General features: G+C 40.7%; 2 protein-coding genes across 2 annotated transcripts; one reads left to right on the top strand and one right to left on the bottom strand.

Moving 5' to 3' along the window:
• Positions 1-13,828: 13,828 nt before the first annotated feature.
• sp9 (sp9 transcription factor) lies at positions 13,829-16,311 on the top strand. Its single transcript, XM_057336415.1, has 2 exons — positions 13,829-13,938; positions 14,474-16,311. The coding sequence occupies exons 1-2, from the start codon at positions 13,918-13,920 to the stop codon at positions 15,770-15,772; spliced, it is 1,320 nt and encodes a 439-aa protein (XP_057192398.1). The 5' UTR covers positions 13,829-13,917; the 3' UTR covers positions 15,773-16,311.
• Positions 16,312-18,342: 2,031 nt separating this feature from the next.
• Positions 18,343-23,443, bottom strand: cir1 (corepressor interacting with RBPJ, CIR1). Its single transcript, XM_057335996.1, has 10 exons — positions 23,286-23,443; positions 22,949-23,043; positions 22,750-22,823; positions 22,458-22,477; positions 22,291-22,343; positions 22,140-22,188; positions 21,904-22,021; positions 20,800-20,906; positions 20,469-20,554; positions 18,343-20,025 (listed from the first exon to the last, which is right to left on the bottom strand). Exons 1-10 carry the CDS (start codon positions 23,355-23,357, stop codon positions 19,344-19,346), a joined length of 1,356 nt encoding a protein of 451 aa, XP_057191979.1. The 5' UTR covers positions 23,358-23,443; the 3' UTR covers positions 18,343-19,343.
• Positions 23,444-23,893: the final 450 nt, after the last annotated feature.

Here is a 23,893-nt window from a genome sequence, read left to right on the forward strand (position 1 = left end):
ACGAACTGCGACGCCGCCTTTCAGATATCCAACAGCCAAAATTTGTAACGGGCTGAGCGAAGGCAAAATATTTTCGTTCTCACAAAGCCACCACCGATCTTTGTCGAAATACTTAATTAACATAATATTATAGGGGCACAGATGAGACATTGAGAGGTTTCACTCGACGGACAAGATAACCTTTCAAACCGTCCCTGAGATTCACGCAGTCAAAGAATAGATATATCAGGAGAGTCCCAGATTTCATTAGCTTGGAGAGACAATAATGGTTTTCATTCGTCTTTCACGCGAGCTCTCTCTGTCATTTCCCTGCCCTGGCACGTTCGAGTGTGGCTTGATTGAAAGGAGCCATCATATGCACATCCGTGTTGTCCCACACCATTCCGAGAGCAAACCGTTTTAGATCCTTAACTATAGCCGCCGCTGTGATTGCTCAGTCGCCGGCAATTTCCTAACCAACCACCACCTGAACAATGATGTGTTCAGCCCTCCGCGCTCCGGGCCTTCTGAGGGGAATCATTTCGAAGTTTGGAACGAGATCTCCATAGCAACTCCTCTTTGAGGGGTTTAGAATCACCATCCAGTAATTCTATGATCATCAAGCACAGCCTTTCCCAACCGTTTCTTTTCACAGTGGACACGGGCGGCTGTGGTGGTGAGGGGGTGGCGGGGGGCTTGTTGAAGCTGCTCTGAAATTCTACAGTCTATTTCAGGCAATTCATCCAGCCAGCCAGCCTCCATTAGAATTCAAAATATTTCGACCTTCAATCACGGAGCGTGTTACGCGGAACCGCCGCGATCTCAAGTCAAGACGGCTGACCATTTTAGTCTAATCACCCAGGACGAGCGAAGACAGAGAGAAACTCAATCGCAGCCTAATCAAAATGCTCGCTTTAAACGGTGACAGTCTCTCCGTGCGGGCCGTAAACACACGCCGCTGGATCGAGGACCCCTCCTCTCCGCCGCTACCTAGAAACGCCGCTCCGAATACAGTAGATTTTCTCACCGACTGCAATCAAGTAATTCATCAGGGTGATGGAGTGTGTAAACGTTGGCGTGTGTACTGTACGGCGAGAGGATTTCTCCTTGATGTTGTGCTGTGACATCGGTGTGTAAGCTAAATGCTTCACCTGTGTGCACAAAAACGAATGAGTACTTACAGTTTCTCTATCATGTGCATCATAACATAATGCTAACAATTAGAGAAACGAGTTGGAACCGAAACAGAGACTCGTGCCAAATACTCCAAGTACATGTGAATGGGTTTGGATAATCCATTATTTTGTAAAAGTTACAACCTGTGCCTTCTCTCAGCACACATTCTCAGTGCCTATAGTTGACGCATTTTAGGAAGTCTATATAATGCATATTAGCGATATCTCCAATGTGTTGTTTGAAAAATTCTCATAACGGACAACGTTTGGGTGACGTAACCCTAAAGAAAAGTACTACACTAGATGTTTTGTGAGGGATGCTTGTCCATGAAAATTCACTGTCACAATGCTTGTATGTTATGGATGGTGGGCAGGACATTATGTGGCTGCTGTAGGGTGCTCTTGGTGGTTCTTTTTTTGATTTAGGATTAAAGAGCCCATCCACAAGTCTCTATGGTATTCTGCTCTCTAGGTCGCCCTGGGCCCTTCTTTAACGTAAGTTTAAGGAATTGTTTTTGTATGGATGTTTGTATGTTTTAATCAAAATCCATGCTAAAGTTAAATCAGTTATAGAGAAAAAATAGCAGTGCTAACAATGATGCTAACCTTACCAAGAAACCTTGATGTTAAGTTGTTAAGTTTCCTTTTGTGTTTTGGATGGAAGTTTGCTGGTGTCCACACCTGTTTTTGTTAAATAGCCCACTCAGCAAGAGCTTCTTCACCAAAGAGACCTTGCTAGTTGACCGACATACATGCACCATGCACTTCTCAAACTGCTCTTGGGAGATAAAAACGAGCTGAATGATGTAAAAACTGCAAAGAGATACATGGATACGGTTGCTGATGCACAGATCGTTATAGGACAAAAATCTCTGTTAATTATCCCGCCACATCACAGAGCATCTCACATAGCGTTTTATGAAATATGGGTAACCTCCAGAAGCTCTAAGGTGTCGGATGCTGAAATTCAAGAATTTGTGGTAATTTACTGCAAGAATCAGGTCAGGGTGTGTCTCCGTGCCAGTTTGCACATCAAGCTATAGGAAATCAAATGCGCTCGTTGTTTGGCTTAATACCAGCCCTATGTAAACAGAAAAGGATTTCTCTACTACATATCAGCCATCATCCACAGTCTGGCATTTTCCAGTGAGCGTTGTGCTGAATTGCCGCGTGCAGGTGCCGGAGCCGCCAGTGATTAAAGAAGGTGACGGTTTGAAGAGGCCAAGCACAACAGCGGCAGACCAAATGATCAGCCGCATGCAGCGCATGAGAAAACGTTGAGCTGCTAATAGCAGTTGAGTAAGAAAAACAGTGTGGGATGGAAAGAAGCTCATAATGTGTACCAGACTAAAGCGACTGAGAAGAACGGAGAGGAGGAGAACCGCAGGTCTTTCGGCTGAAGTATTCCATTGGTTAGGTAGCGTGAACCTCTTTCGGAACACGAGGCACGCTGAGGCTTCGGTTTTCAACCTTCAGATCCCCAAACTCCACTCAAATAGTTTTTGGAAGCTTGCAGTGAAAGTGAATCCACTGTTTACACAGGTTTTTTTGGAAATCATTAGAGGAGCAGAAAATATATCTGAAGAGCTCACGCACACACGCTGGGTAGAAGGTTGAGCAACATTTCCTTGTACTTCAAAAGTCTCTGCGAGAGGTGGAAATTCCAGTCCGACCGCTGCCTGGCTCCAATCGCTCGCTGATAAAGCTGCGCTATGTCTGGTTACAGCCACGCTTCCAGCAGCGGTTCAACCCATGAAACAACATCAGCTATCATAGCGAGACTCAATTGCTCTGTTCCAAAACCTAGTGAGCTGCCTTCAGAGGAAGAATTTTAGGGCGTCTGCTGTGCTGCTGACTCAAAGGCTGTTTCTAAAAGAAGGAGTCTTGGACACGACAATCTTGGATTGGATGTATTGCAACAAGCTCAATGAGAAGATAAACCCAACATAACCTACAGTAACATGGTCATGTCTAGTTGGTAAAACACTTCCACGTTTACTACAAATACCGGGATCGGGATCAGGGAGAATGGTTGTTGTTGTAAAAGACTTCAAATGAATGCAGTGTAAATGCAGACTTTTTTCCAGGAAACCACAAAACCGAGCCAAACTTCATCATGACCTTTGACCCCTCTCAATGCCCTGCCATGCCCTCTCTGACCCTCGCCAGACCCCAGTAAGCATCTACACTGTGCCCAAAATCAATATGGCTATGGCGTGAAACGTGAAGCTGTGAAAATGCCCGTTCACAATCCGCATGGTTTTTGTGCAGTTATATGTAGAACACTCGACACGTTTTGGCAAACGTTCATCTCGATGCAAGAAAAAGCGTGTCCCCACTACCATATAATCAGGAGATAAAAAGAAGAGCCCTGGATGTTGAAACATGTCCCTGCTGACACTGGATAAAACATTTCTATAATTACAAAACAAAGACAGAAATTGTTAATGGTTAAGTGGTGGAGGAGCCATTTATTCTCAGTGGAATCTGTTCAAGGAAAACAATGGCGAGTGAAAACAGTGAGCCGTAAATTCATAAAAGAAAAGTGTCTGTTTTATGGGCTGGTTTTCCACTTCCATTCACAGGCTTTGTTTATGACAGAGATAAAAAAAGGAACGGGATATGGCGAAACATACACGCAGCCATAAAATACAGCAATATCGTAATTAGAGCATTTCATCTCTTTAATATGCAACACGAGTATTGTAGACAAATCTAAACTATAGACTAACTAGAGTCTGAAAAATAAGGGCTGCCTCTTGCAAAACTCACTGGGTTGTTGCCAGGGTGTTGCTACGCGGTTAAACAAGTGTCCTGTGGCATTGCTAAGTGTCTCTATGACATTCTGTGGAGTTTGATTGATTACCATTTGCGAAACCATGGTTTTACTACAAATACCAGAGTTAAACTGTTGTTATGGCAAAACCATGGTTCATTTGTGGTTACCGTGGTTTAACTATAGTAACCATGTTTTTTTTTATTAAATTTGTAGTAAGACCATGGTAAATTTTCTCGCGTAAGGGTAAACACAGATGTCCACTCTTAAAAGACAAGGGGATTCACAGCGATGCCATATAGAAGAACCAGTTTTGGTTCCACAAAGAACAATTTAGTCAAAGGTTTTTGAAAGAACCATCTCTTTCTTATCTTTTTATAATCTGAAGAATCTTTTTTCGCCACAACCTTTTGTGAACCAGAAAGGTACTTCGCATGCCAAAGGTTCTTTATGGAACCAAAAAAGGTTCTTCTATGGCATCGTAAAGCACCTTTATATTTAAGAGTGTAATACAAGTAATATGCCGAGTTAAAAACAAACTTTAAGTACTTTACCTTTTAAAGTACAACCAGCCCGATCTCACAGGATTTTGTGGCAAATTCGTATGAATTCGTAGGTTGTGAATCATATAAAAATGGACGATTATTCGAAAAAAGCCATTCTGTAGCCCCTACCTTAACCCCACCCTAAACCTAACCGTACTAAATCATGCACTAAACCCGAAGGAAATCCTACTAAAGCATACGAATGAGATTGCACGAATTGGGGTTAAATTGTGTTGGTGATACAAATAAAGATCATTCCCAAACAGAACTATACGTGCGGCCACATATTCATGCATTCTGCTGCATCCTGTGAAACATCTTCATTTAACACTTTTAACAGTGACACAGTTTATGTCTTTGCATATTGCCTGCAGGGAAGCTTCAACAGTGATTTGTAGTGTGTGAGGAATTTACTTGCCATCAGATGACACAACGGATGAGTGTTGAAATGTCTTGAGTAAACCGAGACAGGGCTCATTTGATTGATTTCATTCGATATTATCTTCATACATTGATATTTAGAGTTTATAAAGACATGTTATGGATTGGTACTTGACAACTACAGAAAATACGCATCACATGCTCGAAAGATTGTTGATTATTGCGCACAGCCGACATAAAGCAACACGTCTGCAGATTGCCATGACAACGACAAAATCTGATGGGCTAATGTCATTTACACAGATGCACAGCTGCATGACAGCCACCTCTGATAGGCCTGCTCGGGGCTGAGCCATTCAATCTTAATACAGGTTTATAGTCGCGTTACCAACTTAAAGTAGCGATGCTACAACTTTTCCAGTAAGAAGTTACAAAATTTCCAGTGATAATCTATGCGATTATGTGGTTTTGACTCCTAAACTCTATTTATGTTAATTTTACAAATCATACAAATGACAAAAATAAGTAAAATTATCATTTTTGTTGAATTCTGTGACAATATTTCTCCCAAACTCCCAAATTATAGTTTTTATTTGAATTACTTTGCAAACTGGTCAAAAAAACCCCAAAATGGACTATGCATTGTTTGCAGATCTTGAAAACGCATCTGCAAAGACGTTTAAACAACGCAATGCAAACGTTTTCACACGTATTTTAGGATTAGTTCAAAAATGAAAATATGATTAAACCTGCCTGCTTTTCACAACTTTGAGGCATCTTCGCATTCTGTCAGTCTTTCACATGACTGTGACTGTAACCTATGTCCTTCCTTTGTTTCTGCTGAAATTCAACAGAGACTGGACTGAAATGACCACAATACATGCAGAAATGTTAAATAAATGCAAAACTGGAGTGCTCCATTAATTTTTCCTGTGGCTGTATGTAGTGAAAAGCTGCAGTTCATCGCGGTTTATATGTCTATAGTAAGGATTGTGAAGAACACGGTTCAGCCCGTCTCTGTGACACCTTCATTCCGGCATCCAGCGATAATGTTGACCAGAGAGACACAATAAGAATAAAGGCTGTGTATTGTAACCGTGTCTCATGCCCCTCTCGCTCGCGGCACATCCACTAATCAGAGCCCTTCTGCAGTAATGGGAAAGTCAATAGCTGCATACAATCAGTAAACAAATTATGCTATTTTTAAAAAGAGCCTCCGTCTCCATTTTAGTGCCGGCAATTTAAATTATTCTACCGTGTAACACCTTAATTGTATAAGACAAAGACGATGTCGAGAGCACAAAAGAGACATGAGAGGAGCGTAATTTCTGTGCTGCCACGCAGAGATGACATGTGATAAGCATTCAGCGCCGACCGCTCCGCCGATACCCAATGACAGTTTGTAGTTAGTCGCCATAATAAGGCTGAGACAAACAGTTTGTCTTTAAGCTGTTGTGAATGTCAGCCTCTTAATGAAGATAAAGAAATGCCGTTAGGGGCATATCAAAGTCGGGACGTGACAAATACTCCTGTTGGATTTCATCACTGACAGTTTCATGTTCAGCGTTTGAACATCGTGGGTCGGCTTTCAAAGATATTGATTGTCCGGAGAGACCTTTCTAATCAACTCTTTTATATGAGAATGTTGGAATTGTCTATTTATTATGCTGTTGGTAGTGACATATGAAATCTTAAAGGGGCTTTGTGGCCCGTCTCTACAAGCTTGGAGACCATCTGTATGTTTGTGTACTGCTGAAAGATGACAAAACTGTAGTTCTGAAGCAACGCAGTTTTACGCCTTCTAGTGAATAGAAAATCTTGGTTCATGGCTGTTATGTAAACTAAAGGCTTTTGTTGTGTAGAAAAGAGGGCCTTGTGGTATGTCCTGGCCTAACTTTCAGCTTTTATTTAAAAAAGAAATACATCTTATTATGTGCTTATTATGCTGTTTTTAAAGTGGGAAAAGTTTTTATATTTAAGATTTGCCTCTCTAACGCCATCTCTGTTTGACACATAAAATTGCAACTGACTTTACATGCACTGTAACTGTTAAGTTAAAGGAACAAATTGCAAGTTGGGGAAATATGAAAAAAACATTAAATCAACGAAACTGCAAAACATTTTTACACATCGGAGCTTTGGAATTATAAGGTTAAGTTATTCACACATTCTTATTCGGTGACAACTTATTTACATTGTGTGATTTGTTTAGAAAAACAAAAGGGGTTCTATCTACAATGTTTATTGGAAAAACTTTGAAGCTCAAGTTCTCCAAACTGGTCAGAATGCAGATTGAACCTTTTAATTCCAAGGTGACAACGTCACAAGTCGAATGACGTCAAAATGACATTTCCCACAAAAACGTTCCCAACAGCTCAACTTATAAATCATTATTATAGACTCGCCATTATAATCGGGCTAAGGCAAGGAGAATGTTTTAACAATTTCATATCCTCAATAACTCAATGTTTATTTTTAACTAAAGGTTACAGATTGCGCATATAATACACATTTCTCGTCTTTCAAAAAATACCTCTGTTTCTGACGTAATATTTTGAGGTATCTTTATATTTTGGAAATACATCTAATCAGCATCACAGATGGTTATTATTTTAGCACAATTTTTGTAACGCTAGTGGTGCACTTCAGTACTGCATACGGGGTAAAAAAAGTTCTCCAAGCCCCAGATGTGCTCTTACTCTTTAACATTGACCAAACAAGCTTAACCTACTCTCTCAGAATGACTCCAGGTCTTGTGATTTTGTGTTAAGTAACATGCCAGCGTGCGGTTGCTCATTTTTCAGACATGTTTCCTGCATGCCGCTGTGATCACGACGATGAAGCAATAAAACTTTAGAGAGTCACAGCATTGCTCACGGTTGCTGTGATAAATGTGTGTGAGAGGGAACAGGTGCGGTCCCATCCCGACCTGGCCAGACAGACGCTCTCGTACATGACTCAACGCAGAACCGAAAACTGTTGCGTGACTGAAAGCCTTTACATACCACACACACCCCCCATAGAAAAAACATACATTGCATACATCCTACACACTCGACAACATAGTTCAAAGAACTACATCTAATGCAATGACATTCACGTGCTATGGGGTGGTTTCGGGAACAGATTAAGTCGAGACTAGGCCTTAGTTAGATTAAGACGTTTAAGTAGCTTTTACAAACATGCAATACAGTACTGGTGAACATCTTGAGACAAAACAATGGCACTGGTGTATATTAAGATGGGTCAGTGCAAGTTATTTTTCAGTTGGACAGCTCAAACATGCATTTTAGTCTAGGTTTAAAGGGATACTTTACAGGAAGGAATCTGGAAAAATGTCAGATCTCACACAGCAAAATCGCCAGTGTTAAGAATGGTCAAATTAACTCTCACAGAGTTTATATACTGTAATTCACACTTTGAGAGTGTGTATTATATATACACTGCGAGTATTAATTTGACCTTTTATAACACTGGCGATTTTACTTTGCACCCACCATTTACTACCATAGTAGGGAAAATAAATACAATGGGAGTCAACGGGGGGTGAGATTTGACATCTTCCAGATATCTTCCTGTGTGTTGAGCAGAACAAAGAAATGTATACCGGTTTGGAACAATCTGAGGGTGAGTAAATGAGTACAGGATTTTCATTTTTGGATGAAGTATCCAGTAGCTAGGTGTAGAGGAGTGGGCCATCGGGTGACCAAAAGGAAAGAATGTTTTTAATCGCGCTTACAACCTTGTAACATGTATATCAAGTAAGAACATAGACTGAAATATCTTCTCAAAGCACCGTAAACTGCGTCAGGTGCAGGAACAATATGTCTATTTACTCTCAACAGAATACAGACAGACAGACGCAGAGCGTGAGACAGACGAACGCCGTACCTGGCAGGTGTGCGTGTGTTTGCGCGGGCGAACGGCAGCGTTGGTGGTGCCTGAATTCAGTGTTTTCGTCTGGCTCAGCCATGCGGAAGAGGAAACCTGGAGATGCAGCGCGCCGTTGTGTCGAGCTGACTTCCTGCAAATAGAGACACGGAGCACACACAGACCAAAACGTGACCGAAACATTACAGACCATGAATCTCATTTCCTCTAAACAACGAAAGACAAAGGGAAATCATATACATTATGCTTTGAATGTAAAGGATGCCCTGCTACTATTCCAACACAAAGCCTGATAACAAGGCCTTTAATCCCATAATTGTTCTGTTGGGTTTGGGATTCGGGGGTAGATTGTTTGTGCGGGTGCAGTGGGGGTGTGAGACCGCGACCGCATGCCGAGCTGAATGAACGATTTGCGCGGCAGCTGAAGAGTCCTTCACTCTGGAACGGGTGACCGCGAGAGCAGCTGTCTCCACCTCACCTGCTGCTGGGAATGTGAATGACTGCCTGGTCGAAACTCAAAAAACCAATAGGGCTGAAATTGCTTTAGATTGATGACACAGGGCTCGAGGCCTTTCGCTGCCCACAATAACGCATCCAATCTGACAGCAGAATATAATTCAAGGGCACTTTAGGGGTGACCTCTAAAGTACTGCAGGAACCTCTCTGTAAACAGCCGAATAAATTAGGGCGAGGTCCATCCAAGCACTTTGAACTTGCTAATGGCAAAGACCGAGAAATGACAATTTCGCCCCTTCTGTATATGTTTCATATGCATTCTCTCAACAAGCTTAAAGAGTCATGACCTCCCTTACACAAGACATAAAACTCCATTGCAATAATGGTATATTTTTAGTCAGACCATCACAGTTCACACACAAACACTGTGATATTCAAAATGTAATGTACATACCATGGGAAACCATCATGGCAGTGTGGCAAAACCCATTGTGCATTTTGGTTAAGGAAAAAATGCATCATCTGTATAATAATCTTCATTCTTGATATCGGTCGTGAATGCAGCCTGCACTGAAATCTCAGACTGGACAGAGCAGATCCGTCAGTCACGAGGTCTCTGCAGAGATGAGCAGTGGTGGACCGCACACATCTGCGCCAGAAATTACAGGAGAGGGGCTCGTCGTGTAGAGTTTGAGCCGAGACTGTGCCGTGAGTCCAGGGATGTTTCACTGAGCACCTGTTGGCCCGTGTGTTTATCTGAGCTGGATCCTCTGCGTGTCACAGACACGACAGAGCCTAACTCTGGAAAACCCGAAGCGTGCATTTAACATAAAAATAGCTAAAAGGGTATTTTATAAATAAAAAGAAAATATTCAAACAAATAACTATTTTATTTTGTTTAACAATGCTTGTTTGAAATAATATCCGAACCCTTAAGATTAAATGAAAAACAATGCGCATTATAGTTTTACGCCAAGACGCAACAGCGAACAGGACAAATGCACATGCACATGCAAATTTCCAACAAGTAGGCATGCATTAATGCGCGCAGTGTCACTGTTGCTTTATTGTGACACGAGCATCACGCACGCGGAGAATAATAGATAACATTCACCGGCCCTCTTAGCAACAAACACGACATCATTCGCCGTGACCTGCACGCTGCGTGTCAGAAAAAAACACCAGAGGGCTTCAAATGTCTAGAAATAATGAAATCATAATGTGCACGAATAAGATCATACAGGTAGCCTGTGTAACCCTGTTTTAAATAACGCTGAATGATGCAAAGGGAGAGCCTATGAACTCGTTTCGTGGGTCCCTAAAATGCCCTGACACTGCATGGACTTTACACATTATAATCAATAAACAAATAAAAAAGTTGTTAAATCCGGGACTGGCTTTTGAGTGGTTTAATGGCGTAATGTCAACAATTATTCATTGCTGTCCTGCAAAATTGGACTTTCTCGGGAATTGCAGGTTTATTGTCCACGTTATAATGCGCGAACATTTGTAGCTGGATGACCTTTATTTTGGCCTAAAAAACAATGCATATATCAAAAATGAAGGTATTATTTGGCTATGAAGAAATGATTTAGCAAACCGAGAGAAAATCCTTCATAAAAGCTTTATAAAAGCCCATTTTCTCAAATCATTGAACTAATATATCCTTCGATCGAAGACATGTCTTCTATTTTTTTTCTAAACCCTAAAAGCAAACCGAACACACCATCAGCAAACTGCAATAATTGTTCTGCTTTATTGAGGACGCACAAAGGAGTTAACCTGCTTCACTGCGCTTTGTTTTGCGCAAAGTGCGTAACACCAAAATATATAAAGACATTCTGCTAAACCCTTTCATACAGGATAAAACAACACAACACAACACAACACACTTCTACTGCATGCAAATAGATGTTGACGTATTCTTCAAGCAGCCAGTTTTTGCTTACAGCCTCGAATCATGTTGTGCTCATTGAACATGCTTGAACCTGTCAACGGACATAACAGGCATTTGTTTTATTGTCAAAATCATGAAGTGCACAAAACACACATGCAGGAAAAATGCTGCTGGTCTCGTAACACTGTTTTTTACAAACAAACAAACAAAAGACATTTAATCGCAAAAGCAACCTTGAGGAGTGACATCCTATATGGATAGGATGCGAGCTCCGTGTTTGTTTTGACTCTCTTGGAATTGTTAGGGGGGAGCAGCCTGTTTGGGGTGATCAAGTGAAGGACCTGTAGTAGAGAGGGATTTAAAATGATCCAGATTAGTTAATTATCCACAAATGCGCTTTTCCTCTTAAGGGTGGAGACAAATTAATCCCAGCGGCAAGCGACAAAAATGCTCCCGTGAAACCGCATTTGTACGAGTGTATAGGGCTTTTGGAGCTGGCCAGACCCTTTTAATGAATAGGTCCGGATTAATCATTCATCTTGTGGCGTTTAGCGCTGTGATGGATGTATATCGTCACTCATGACAATAGATGTACCGCGTTTTGTTCTTACCAAATAAATCATTCACATTGTTTAAGGTACATTGATCAATCTAATGACTTGTAATAGGCTCCTAATTACCCCAGAAAAGTGCTTGGCGGGCCGGAATGCGTTTTGATTTTTAGAAAAATCTAAAATAATTTTGTATAGCTTTAAAGCTCCATACGCTATTATTCAGTACAGTTATAAGAATTAAACCAAATTCATAAATATGATATCCATTTTATGTTGAAATGCGTATTTAATTAATTTAGAAATTAAGGTTCAACAACTGTTAAAATTATATTTACAATTTAATACTATAATTCAATGTTGATGCTATTTATTTTATATGAAGAAACCAAATGTAGGCTATTTAGCTAGTCTGACATATACATGCTGACAGAGGTCAACAGAAACAACGCAACGGCAAAGTGTAACCTGTATATTAATTCCTTTATCATTCGCATTTGCATTCACTGTGCCTGGTCTGACAAGAAATGCATGTCACTTTAAATCTTGATTTTCTTTCCATTGCACTCTGAATTGACATGCAGTGTGCATACATTCATATCTAAATATGTAACCTAAACCTCTGTGAGCTCGAGTCCAATTTCTTTATGCTGAACAGCCGTTTAATAGTGTTAATTGTTCCTCCGTCAATTTGCAGTGATTGCGGAAATCAAGCGATTTTCGAGACTCCACCGCTAGTATTTGAATAAATTGTTTTATATTCCCCAGCTCTCTCCATAGGAGGGAATTTAAAGCAAAGCGCTCTGGAGTAAATTGCATCCAGGCTGACTGGCAGCGTTCAGCCTCTATAATGGAGCATTATTTGGTCATTTTGAATACTGTAATGCACAGCGTTTCGGCGGGGCCATTCTCAAGAAAATTGCTTTAACTTTTAAAAGGACGGCGATTCACTCCAAAGCAGGCCATTCTTACATTATGTCATTACCCTTAAATGTTTTAACAAGCAGCGCAACACACCGCTATAATGCATTGATATTTTTATATTTAAAAAAAATACTGAGGAAGGAAAAAATGAAATGATCAAGAAACTAAAAAATATCGTCTAATTGCTTCATATTTGTTCTGCATCCAAAAGCAGACTATTTATTCCATTATTTCGTCCTGAGCTTTTGGGACTAAAACTGAAGTTTAAAGAACATTTGTAAACCCTTTACAAATAATTTCCTGATTTTGGGGGGTCAAGCACTCACTCGCGGTTCTAAACGTATTTAAAGAAACCGCTAGGCTGAGCGCACGCGCGCATTAACACCCCAAACTCTAACCTACAGTACATAGCCCCAATATCCCTCCCTCTTTTCTGCCTCTTTCTCTCTCTCTCTCTCTCTCTTACACACAAACACAAACACAAACACACACTTGTCTCGCACAAAAGTCTAACACACCTGTTGGGAGATCAGTCCTCTTCATCCTCTTCATCCAAATAATAATCTCGTATTTCGGTGACTTCTTCTAATTTGAAAATTAGACATATTTTAGCTTTAATGTTACTTATACACAAAAATATTTTTAGAAACTTGTACATTCAAAATAACAACACTCTCACTGTATGAGAGTAATGGCTCGTGTTACGAGGAAAACATAAAGCCGCTAAATATTACCTCATAACGAATCCAAACAAAATGTTTCCATACTTTTATCAAACCCAATGACCTTCTTCACGATAGTAAAAATAATAATAAAGCGGATTACATTCAAGTTAAAACCGCGAATGGTTACGCGTGTGAATCTTTCATTTAAAGCATGCGCGTCTGCGTCGACAAACAAACAAAAAAAAAAAACATGTTATATGATACCATGCATAAAATCGAGATGAGAAGCTTACCGCCGCAAGATGCACGTATTAAATAGCAATATAAGCTGCGCACTATAGTCTGTGCAGATACTGCGCCTTGATGGCCATATATATATAAAAACGTTGAAAAATAGCTGATGCTTATTGCTTGACAGTAGGATCAGTACGCCAGTCGTTGATTGACGTACAGCTTTAGTATTTCTGTCATGGTCGCGTCGCTTATTGGTCGGCCGCGTCGCTGCGCGCCCTCAGATTGGCTGCGCATTGCAGCCAGCTGTACTTCAAAGCACGCGCTCACTATACATCTCGAGTAGAGAGAGAAAGCTCGAGCGCACTGTCCCTCAGTCACACTGCAACACTGACTCATTGTTCCCTGCAAGGCTGCAAAGAGTTGCTCTTGGAAAGGGCCTGGATATGGCTACGTCTATACTTGGGGTAAGCGCTGTTTAATTTTACTTTGGACAAAGAGGACGTTTGCATTTTCTCTCTTCTTTAGCACTATCGTTGATTTTCAGTGTTACGCGTCATCAAACTTTTCAATGACTTTTGTTTACATTCTTCTAACTGCAACCAATAAAGGACGAGACACTCTAGCTTACCCAAAAACTTTTTTGTCTAATCGTTTTTTACAAAACCACGTGCACTGGTGCATTATTGGAGATTAGAGGGAAGTCAGCATAACTGCAATCTGACAATGTATCATTAAGAACTCAAAAAACGTTATTGCGCTGTAAACAATATTGCCTAAAACTAAGTTACTATAAAGTTGGTCTAACTCGCGCTTGTCACAGTCCAAACAGACATTTCTTTATGACGCACATGACAACCCTTGCAACTCTGTTTAAAGTTTGCAGAAAGTGTCCACGAGTTTTGCATTTCGGCAATAGACTGGCTATATGCGCTTGCTTTTCTAAACACGCCAAGTCTGCTTTATGGTGTAGTAAAAAGCTTCAACTTTTTATCCAAACAGGAAGAGCCGCGGTTTGGAACTACCCCTTTAGCCATGCTGGCCGCAACCTGCAACAAAATCGGCAACACCAGCCCCCTCACGACTTTACCTGACTCCAGCGCGTTCTCCAAAGGCGGATTTCATCCCTGGAAAAGATCCTCGTCGAGCTGCAACTTGGGCTCCAGCCTGCCGGGATTCACGATGGCGACGAGCCGCAGCACCTCGGGATTAACGACCGCCACCGGCACGGGCAACAGCGCTTTCTGCCTGGCCTCCACCTCACCGACGTCCTCCGCGTTCTCCGCCGAATACAGCAGCTTATTCTCCAACACAGCCAGCGTTTCCTCGCAGGAGTCGGGACAGTCTGCGTTCATTTCCAAAGTTCACTCGTCGGCAGAGACTTTATACCCGCGGGTCGGCATGGCGCACCCCTACGAATCGTGGTACAAGTCAGGCTTTCACTCCACCATCTCGGGTGAGGTGGCCAACGGCGCGTCCGCGTGGTGGGACGTTCACACGAATCCGGGCTCGTGGCTCGAGGTTCAAAATCCGGCGAGCACTTTGCAAACTTCGCTGCACTCGGGATCGCCACAAGCCATCCACTCCCAGCTCAGCGGCTACCAGCCGGATTTCTCCAGCCTCACGCACTCCGCGTTTAGCTCCACTGGCATCAGTCCCACGGCGTCCCACCTACTGTCAACGAGCCAACACCTGTTGACGCAGGAGGGATTCAAAACGGTGATCCCCACGTACACGGACGCATCGGCCACGAACGCAATGATATCAGGTGCCAGCTCTGGCATAGGCACCTCGTCCAGGTCGTCCAGGAGATACTCCGGGCGAGCCACGTGCGACTGCCCGAACTGTCAGGAGGCAGAGCGCCTCGGGCCTGCGGGTGCCAGCCTGCGGAGGAAAGGACTCCATAGCTGTCACATCCCGGGCTGTGGCAAAGTCTACGGCAAGACCTCTCATCTCAAAGCGCACCTGAGGTGGCACACAGGCGAGAGGCCCTTCGTGTGCAACTGGCTTTTTTGCGGCAAAAGGTTCACCCGGTCAGACGAGCTCCAGAGGCACCTGCGCACGCACACGGGGGAGAAACGATTAGCTTGCCCGGTATGCAACAAGCGCTTCATGAGGAGCGACCACTTGAGCAAACACATCAAAACACACACCGCCGGAGGTGGAGGCAAAAAGGGCAGCGACAGTGACACCGACACGAGTAACCTGGAGACCCCCAGGTCCGAGTCGCCGGAACTGATTTTAGAGGGTGTAAACCCCCGGGTCACGGTCAAAGATCAGTCTCCGCACCACGAGTCCTGAACAAATGACCTCGACTCCATTTTCCTCGCCGCTGAATCGAGAAAAGCAAACGGGTCTGGAGTACGCGTGTACGAAAACTTTTAGTGTTCTGCATTTCTTCGAAAAACGAGGCGATTCGTGGCTCACGAGGAAACAAAATCAGTGCAACACTGGTTATTTCTACTCAAGCACAGACAAACGCCTCACCTTTCAGCGCGATGCAGTCTTGTCAAGGCTCAGTGTTTGGACATTTGGTTTGGATCAATGCGCAAATGTGGGAGCTAGATAACCACGGCTGCCGGCGTGAGATAATTCTGTACATATATCCACAAAAATATGTTATTTTTCCCTGTAAATGTTACTTATGATTGTTTTGTGGTGGATCCTGAAATTCAGGGAATTTTCTTTCCTTTCGGCGCACTTTGTGGATGTCAGTATGTATGTTACACAGCTATTTAAAATTCATTTAACCTTTCCTTTACATTGCTAAAAATATATAAATGTTTAATTGTATAAAGTCACGCTTAAGGCTTTCATTTTGTAATTAAAGGGATTTAAAATCTAAAGCTTGGCTTGTCTGATCGAAATTATTTGATTGAATATGGAATATTTTCTTACTGCTAGTCGAATCTAGAAAACGTCAAAATAACCATTGCATTTATTTATATTTTAGAAAAACGAAAAATAAGTATATTCACAAAATATCAATAATTCGGCCATGATTTGAATTCGTGTTCCCAGTGGGATAAATCAATAGTTAATGCCCCGAAAAGGCTTTTTTGTCCAAATGAAAACCTTGTTAAATAGTATTAATTATGACTTGGAGCACATCGCAGCCCCATGTGTCTTGTATTTGCGATTAGGGATTCGTGTCTTATCAAATATCTAATTACTCTCCGCGACAATCATTTGTTCAGCGGCTCTTTATCGCACATTTTCCGATGGGACTTGGTGACAAAGGACCTCTGAATATTTATTTGAATCGCTCAAATTAACTGCTTAAATTTGCATGTCAAACGGAAAATGTCCATCCAAGAGAGAGCTGAAGGCATAAAGCATCGTTTAGCTTTTATAAAACGCTACACTTGATTTGGTGTTATGGGAACAGTTTTTTTTCTTTCTTTCTTGCCTTTTCTGGAAGCCACTTTTGAAAGGGGAGATGGGGAGAGGCCTTATGCAAATGTTGAATTTTAAAATGCTCTCGCAGTCAAATGGTCTCTGGCTGTTATTTGAATATCAGTGGCCCTGTACTGAAAAGGTTCAAGGATGCTCTCTGACTTCTTTGTGTTTATCCAGCGCAGCGTCCGATCCCACAGAAAAACCCGGCGGAATAATTACAGCCCGAGCCACAGCCTGGGAACTCGTTAGAGCCAGACGCCTTTTTGGGGGGGGTTCAAGGTAAATTGACCAGAAGGCAATAGACTAAAATTATTTTCATTTCCTTTTGTGAGGTGCCGAACAACCAGTGGCCTTTCAGGGAAAAAACTACACAAATAGGCCTATACAAAATATAAAGTCCATTAAAATTTAACGACCTCGTGAAAAACTTGCAACGTTTGGTAAATAACGGATGAACAAATAAATAAACATTTATTGTCTATAAGTAATACAATTGTAAAGTGCAGTTGTCAAATAAGTCGGAATAACAAATTAGCCTACTAAAAAACAACATGTAGTTTCCGTCTTGAAACAATAAATGTAGGCAGTTGTTTTCTCTAAATAGCAGGTGAACAGAAAAGCAATAAGTCTTTTAAAAATTAATGTTGGATGCAACGATTTTATTGCACACAATTCAAAATTTGTGTTACGGAAATGAGCGCTATTTGGGCGTGAAGGCATTCACGAGCACGCTTTACAATTATATGGTCCTATTAAGATTTACAAACGGGAGCTTATACATGGACAAGATCTAAGTGCTTTTCAGTCTTTGCGCCTGGGGTGGCGGACAGTAGCGCTGTCACTCACGACCTTTTGTTCGCGCTTTCCCGGAATGCCCTCTGACTGCGCGCGAGGCAGAAGTCAGCTTTGTTTCCGCGCGGCAATAAAAGAGAGATCAAAGAGAAGCGCCGCTCCGCCACAGCGCGGGAAACTCAGCCGTGACGAGTCTGCGAGTTTCCCGCGCTCCTTTTTGATCATGTTATATTTCTGCGTGTCCGAAGATCAGTCGAGTTAGTTTATGGTCTTTAAGTAAAATTCTTTAAAAAATCAATCATTTTAAAAACATGCTTTAATGTCACTTTATGTATATTTACGTTATTCGCATGTTCTTAAAAAACAAAACACTATACAAATAGGCTCGTTTATTTACGCTTTTTGATACTTCGGCTCCACCCTTGGATTTATTTGCAGATTGCTAAATACTTTTTTCCTTATTGTGGAACGAACGGGGATATTTCTCAGGAATTGGATGTTGTGATTTCGTGGTCGGCGAGAGCGCCAGTAGAGTTGGATTTAAGTTTTGCAAGTCAAAAGAAAAAATAGAACATTTTTGTTTGCAGTTGCACAATATTAATTTAGGCCTAAAGTTGTAAAAGGGTTGTGGAAACATTAATTTTTTATTTAGTTTGTTGACGTTAGTAAAACTGGAAAATATATTGAAACCTCGTTCTATAGCTAATATAAAATACTAAATTCGTCATTAAGCGTCTCGTCCTCCCACATTTGAAACCATAATGTTACAACTGTTAGACCACAAACTCCATTTAAAGAAAATCTATTTTCTATTTATTTATTTCTAATAAGGAAGAGGGTTGAAATTAAGTTTTGTGGAAATGTAATTATGTAAAACCATGTAATTTAAGCAGTAGGCCCTAATTTCGACAACATTTAATCTGGGTTTAATGTAAAGGAGTCAAATGAAAACATTATGCATTATTAAGCTTTATAAATGCCTAAGATATTAAATCTCATTTTCATATTTGCATAAACTTCGCCCATTGCACATCAACAGGTGTACATAATGTAATAAAATAAACCATTTAAACTGATTGAGATATATATATATATATTACATGAGGATATACATATCCTCCTGTAAATCACATATAAACTTTACACTTTGAAAGATTAAACGCTTAGGGGAGAACATTAACTACATTTAAACTACACCATACAAATAAAAAGTATCAACGATTCAAAAAAGATTGAAACATTTTAATCCCGTTTATAATCTGCAGTTTCTGCATTCTTTCAGCGCCCTCTGCTGGCAAAGTCCTGGCACAGTGCGTAAAAAGGGAACGATCTGAAAACCCCAGACTCTACACTAAACTGACACTCTTTCATTCAAAAAGTTTGGAAGCAACATCAATTTAAAAGCACAAATACAAATTACACTTTGGAGTCCCAAGAAAGGCGAAGGTTGTCAGTGAACCACCTAAATGTTGGTGTTTCTCAACAAAAATGATCACATATCTTTAGAAGACTTGAAACAGACCACATATATAGCACATTTTGGTCATTTTTATGTCCAGATTTAACACCACTATACAGAAAAGGGTGGTCAGAAGGTTCTTTAAAAACAGCATTTGTGTATCGAAGACAACAGTCACATAAGTTTTGCCATAATGCGAGTAATGGTAGTGTAGACTTTCAACTACCCTTTTTCTTTTCTCCACCCCGAATCCCAGCTATCACTTCTGCGCCTTTTTCTTCTGCTCCCGTCTACACCTCTCCCCCCAGCTCTTTCTCTCTCTCGACTTCTGTCCATTTTCTCCCTCCCTCTCTCCCTGCTGGCACTCCTGCGTCTCTCATTCTCTCTGCGTTTCTCATTCCTCCATCTCTGAGGGCTGCTGCTTCCATCTCGTTTATATCTCCCTCGGCTCTCGTCTTGTTTATATCTCCCTCGGCTCTCATCTCGTTTAGCTCTCCCTCCCTCTCTGTGTTTCTCTTTACTTCTCTCGTTCTCCTCCCTGCATCTCTCTCGGCCATCCCGTCTGGTTTTGTCCTCTGGTGATCTGTGAGTTTTCTCTCCTCTGCCGTCCCGCTCATTGCGTGTTGGAGAGCGCTGTTTTGACAGACTGCGTGACTGTTTGTGGTCATCACGCTCTCTCTCGGAGCCGCTGTCACTGGAGGAGTCTCTCTTTTTCTTGCTTTTATTTTTGGCTTTCTTTCCAGAACGTTCCTCCGGCTCAGAATCGCTGCTGCTGTCTTCCGAAGAGCTGCTGGATGAACTTTCACCCTTGGCTCGTTTCTTTTTCTGCTTCTTTTTGCTCTTCTTCTTTTCCTTTTTACCCTTCTTTTTCTTTTCTTTCTTCTTTTCAAGACGATCAAGTTTTCTGGCCATTACAAGAGGATGAGATTAAAATCATTTGCACTTTAGCCGTAACAACCTAACCTAACATCTGAAGGTCCATTTTTGACCATTTAAAAACAACTTTAAATTTTTAAATCCATAAATATAAGTAAATTATATTCGATTTCAAATTAAAATATCATATAGCTTACACTAAACAGCTGACTGTACTGTACATTACAATGTATATATGTAACCAGTGTTATTTTGAACCACAATTTCCAATAATATTATATTTTTCTTATATTATGATGAATATTATTAACAGATTATATTACATATAATTATGTATTAAATCATAGTATTATAAATAAATATAAAACATGTGATGAATGTGTTACTTGAGTCAATAATTGTATCACGTTATTTGTATAAATAATTCAGTGAATTAATTATTCATATGAATTGTGATGGTGTTATAAATACCTAAGCAATTTCTGCTTTTGTTTGGTAGATAGAGACTTTAGAAACACCACCTCGGGATCATCTTCCTCCTCACTCGCCACAAATTCCTGCCACACACAATCAATAGGTCCATTCAAAGACTACACACAGAACAGGTGAACAGTACAGAAACACAGGTTTGTCTCTTGTAATTGCCGCTGTTGGTCTCATCAGTTGTAGCCGTACTCTCAAACTGACAGGAAATGCATGTGAACCGGCCATCTGATCATTTGGCCGCGTTTTTCTGCGATGACACGCTGAGCTCCAGACATGGATATTGTTGGTCTTATATGGGAAAGAAGCAGGACATTACCTGTGTTTGATCACTCATGGTGTTGCTCCTCTCAAGAACACATTTCTTTAGCGCAAAGCCGCTGTTTCGCATCTCTGCCATTAACTCGGAGGGGTGCATTGACGGACCTGTTAGGACAAATCACTCTTTCAGAACAAATAATGTTCTCCCCCTCTGAGAGATGTACACTAGCAGTTTTGTTAACAAAAAGACGCAACAAATCAACTCTCTCGTAACACCGCTGGGTTAAGTGTGCAATACTGTTTGCGAAAGCAGACGTTTCAATCAATTAGAACACACAATGATAGACATTTTCTGCAGGAGTGACACCTATATGAACTGCGCTGGAATACACACAGTTTTACTGTACTGCTACACAAAACCACAAACAAATGGTCAAACACACAATTCAGACAAAGCAACAGAGAAAATCTCCCGAGCAATGAATATTTCATATTCAATTTGGTCCATAAAGAGGCATAACACGTTTAGTAGCATTTTAGACACCTCTAGAAGCATAAACGTTGAGACTTTCAAAAATATATACATTTACTGATTAAATCAAGATGCAAATGTTCAGAAAGAACGCTATGACGCATTCTAACACAAGACCGCCACCTACAGGTATAAAAAAATCATTCAGCTCTGACAGAAGTACAGTAAACAAGCAATGAGCAAAACATTACATTGATGCTTTGTTTTTCAAACTTGTGCTGTTGAATATGTCACAAACTTTTCTACTTTATAAAAACTTTATCTTGTCGTAATTTTCAACGTATTTTTTTATTTTAGGATTTTCCAAAAATTGTGGCTATTTGCCCTTAAAAGCGTTGTTTAAAAAATGACTTTGCTTCATATATCATTTTAGATGTAATTGACAAATTATGCAGCAAGTGTAAAATATTTAGTCTTTAACTAGATTTAAAGTACTTCAAATCCATGTAATATGCATATTAGCGAGACCAAATCGTTTGAATTTTAGGAATTCTTTTATTATGCATTTATACCACTGTTGGTCAGTATTAGTAGACATGAAATAAATAAACAAAATAAATAAATAAACTATCCACAAGGATTTAGTTGAAGAAACACCCATACAAGTGGAGAGGCTGTGTTAAGACATACCTGCTTCATCATTGGCCATAGAGCTGGCATTAATCCCTGACAGGCCAAAGAGGGGACACTCACGATCTGTGTTCACATGACCCCATTTATGACACTTAATGCACCTCACATTCCGAACCTAAAACAATCAAACAACAACCACAGAGCCCAAACATTTACCGCATAAGCACATATCAACGGGTAAGCTTTAACTGCTAATATATGCATACATAGGCTAGAGATTCAAAACCACTCACCTGAATCCCAAAAGGCTGATCGCGAATATTCATGTCATCCTTGGCATATCTGCATTGAAGATACAACATTAGAGAGAAAGCTATAAGCACAATACATTTGTAAAGGAGTTTTCCACATTGAAACCATAAAATTGTTAATAAGAGAACATACTTTTCACGAGGTGCCACTTTCTGCCACTCAAACTTGTAATCAGATTCTCCTTCCTAAAGAAAAAGCAACCATCAGCAGTGAAGACTGACACAATGAGTGCTAAAGCAGTTTTCCAAGTTTGATGCTGTCAGGTCACTAGCCAAATGTAATATGCAGATGAACATTACCTCATTCTCTTTAGTCTCTTCTGCTCAAAGTCAGGAATATGAATGAACAGGAGATAAAGAAGATATGATTAAAACAAAATGAGTGAACAAAATGTTTCGTTAACCACATTGTCTGCCATTACTGTAGGTTCTCAAATGATAATGATGAAAAATGTTTAGCAGTGATAAAAGCTGGTGTGGTGTTAAACATTACACCATTCAACCCTGATCAAATCTGCCGTTTAAACGTACATCATTCTTAGGTCCACAACATCCTGAAAAGATGGCATTCTTCTGAAACTTTAACAAATACCTTTGGATGCTCCCGGAGGAGCTTCATACATGAAATTAAGGCCATTCTTCACGCGATCATCACCCATCAGCACCCTGGAAAAGAATATGAGCAGCAGGTAAACTGCAGATCACTTCAACATCAATGATCATGTCGAAGCACACAAACACACATTAATGCCTGGCGTTTACTGAACTGTGGGTTTTCAGGCAGCTCTCACCTGTTGTTGTAGGTGTCCTGCTCCTTTACGTAAGCCTGCATCAGGTCCTCCTGCTTCTTCTTATCGAAGGTTAATTTCTGCTCTGCCATCCACACCTGAGAACCACAAGAAAGAGCTTGATACGTTTAACAACCTTTTACACACCAGAACAAACGAATGACAAAAAAAAAGCGTTCGTGATGAAATACATGCTTGTGCATATTTGTTCAAACTCGTTGGTAAATAAAAGATTAAAGCTGACTGACAGCGGCGAGCTAATGTTTACAGCAGAGCACAAGTAACGTTAGCTTTGCCTAATAGCAGCGTTAAAAAACAGGTCTTAAATCGTCCCGCTTGCCTTTTTTATGTTAGATTTGGAGGCAGGATGAAAATCCTTCTTGCACATGAAATTTGCAAAAGATTTCCCCATGTCTGACTACCGGTGTTAACGCTCTAAATATAATTTAAAACAAACGCCACCGCTCGACGTCGATCAACAGCAACGTCAAGCACAGCGTCGCCTTTTTATGACAACAACGTCGACGCGTTTCCCGGTTAAGAGTCCCGGCTGTATAAAATAAAATGATAAAATAAAATGAATTATTATATTTCTAATAATCAAAAGAATGCATTTTAAATAATAAATATATATATAACTGATGCATTTTATTTTCGGGCTTGCTTGAAAATGTAAACACATTCAGAGCCAAACGTATTTACAATGTTTTATCTTAATGCATAAATACAATATAAATGCATTTCAAATGAACGTATAAATACAATATTAATGGACACATTCATTTTGATATGAGTGCGTAAACAAAAGTCACTCACACCTGACTCGGGAGGACGTGCTGCGTTATCCAATAAGCGACTCTTTCGTCCTCTGACTCCGCCCACGTGGACTTCGCCGCAGATTTTACACTCATGTAGATTGACAAGAGTCCAGTGTCTGACTGTCGCTCA

Source organism: Triplophysa rosa, linkage group LG6 (assembly GCF_024868665.1).
Source record: "Triplophysa rosa linkage group LG6, Trosa_1v2, whole genome shotgun sequence".
NCBI classification, from domain to species: Eukaryota; Metazoa; Chordata; class Actinopteri; order Cypriniformes; family Nemacheilidae; genus Triplophysa; species Triplophysa rosa.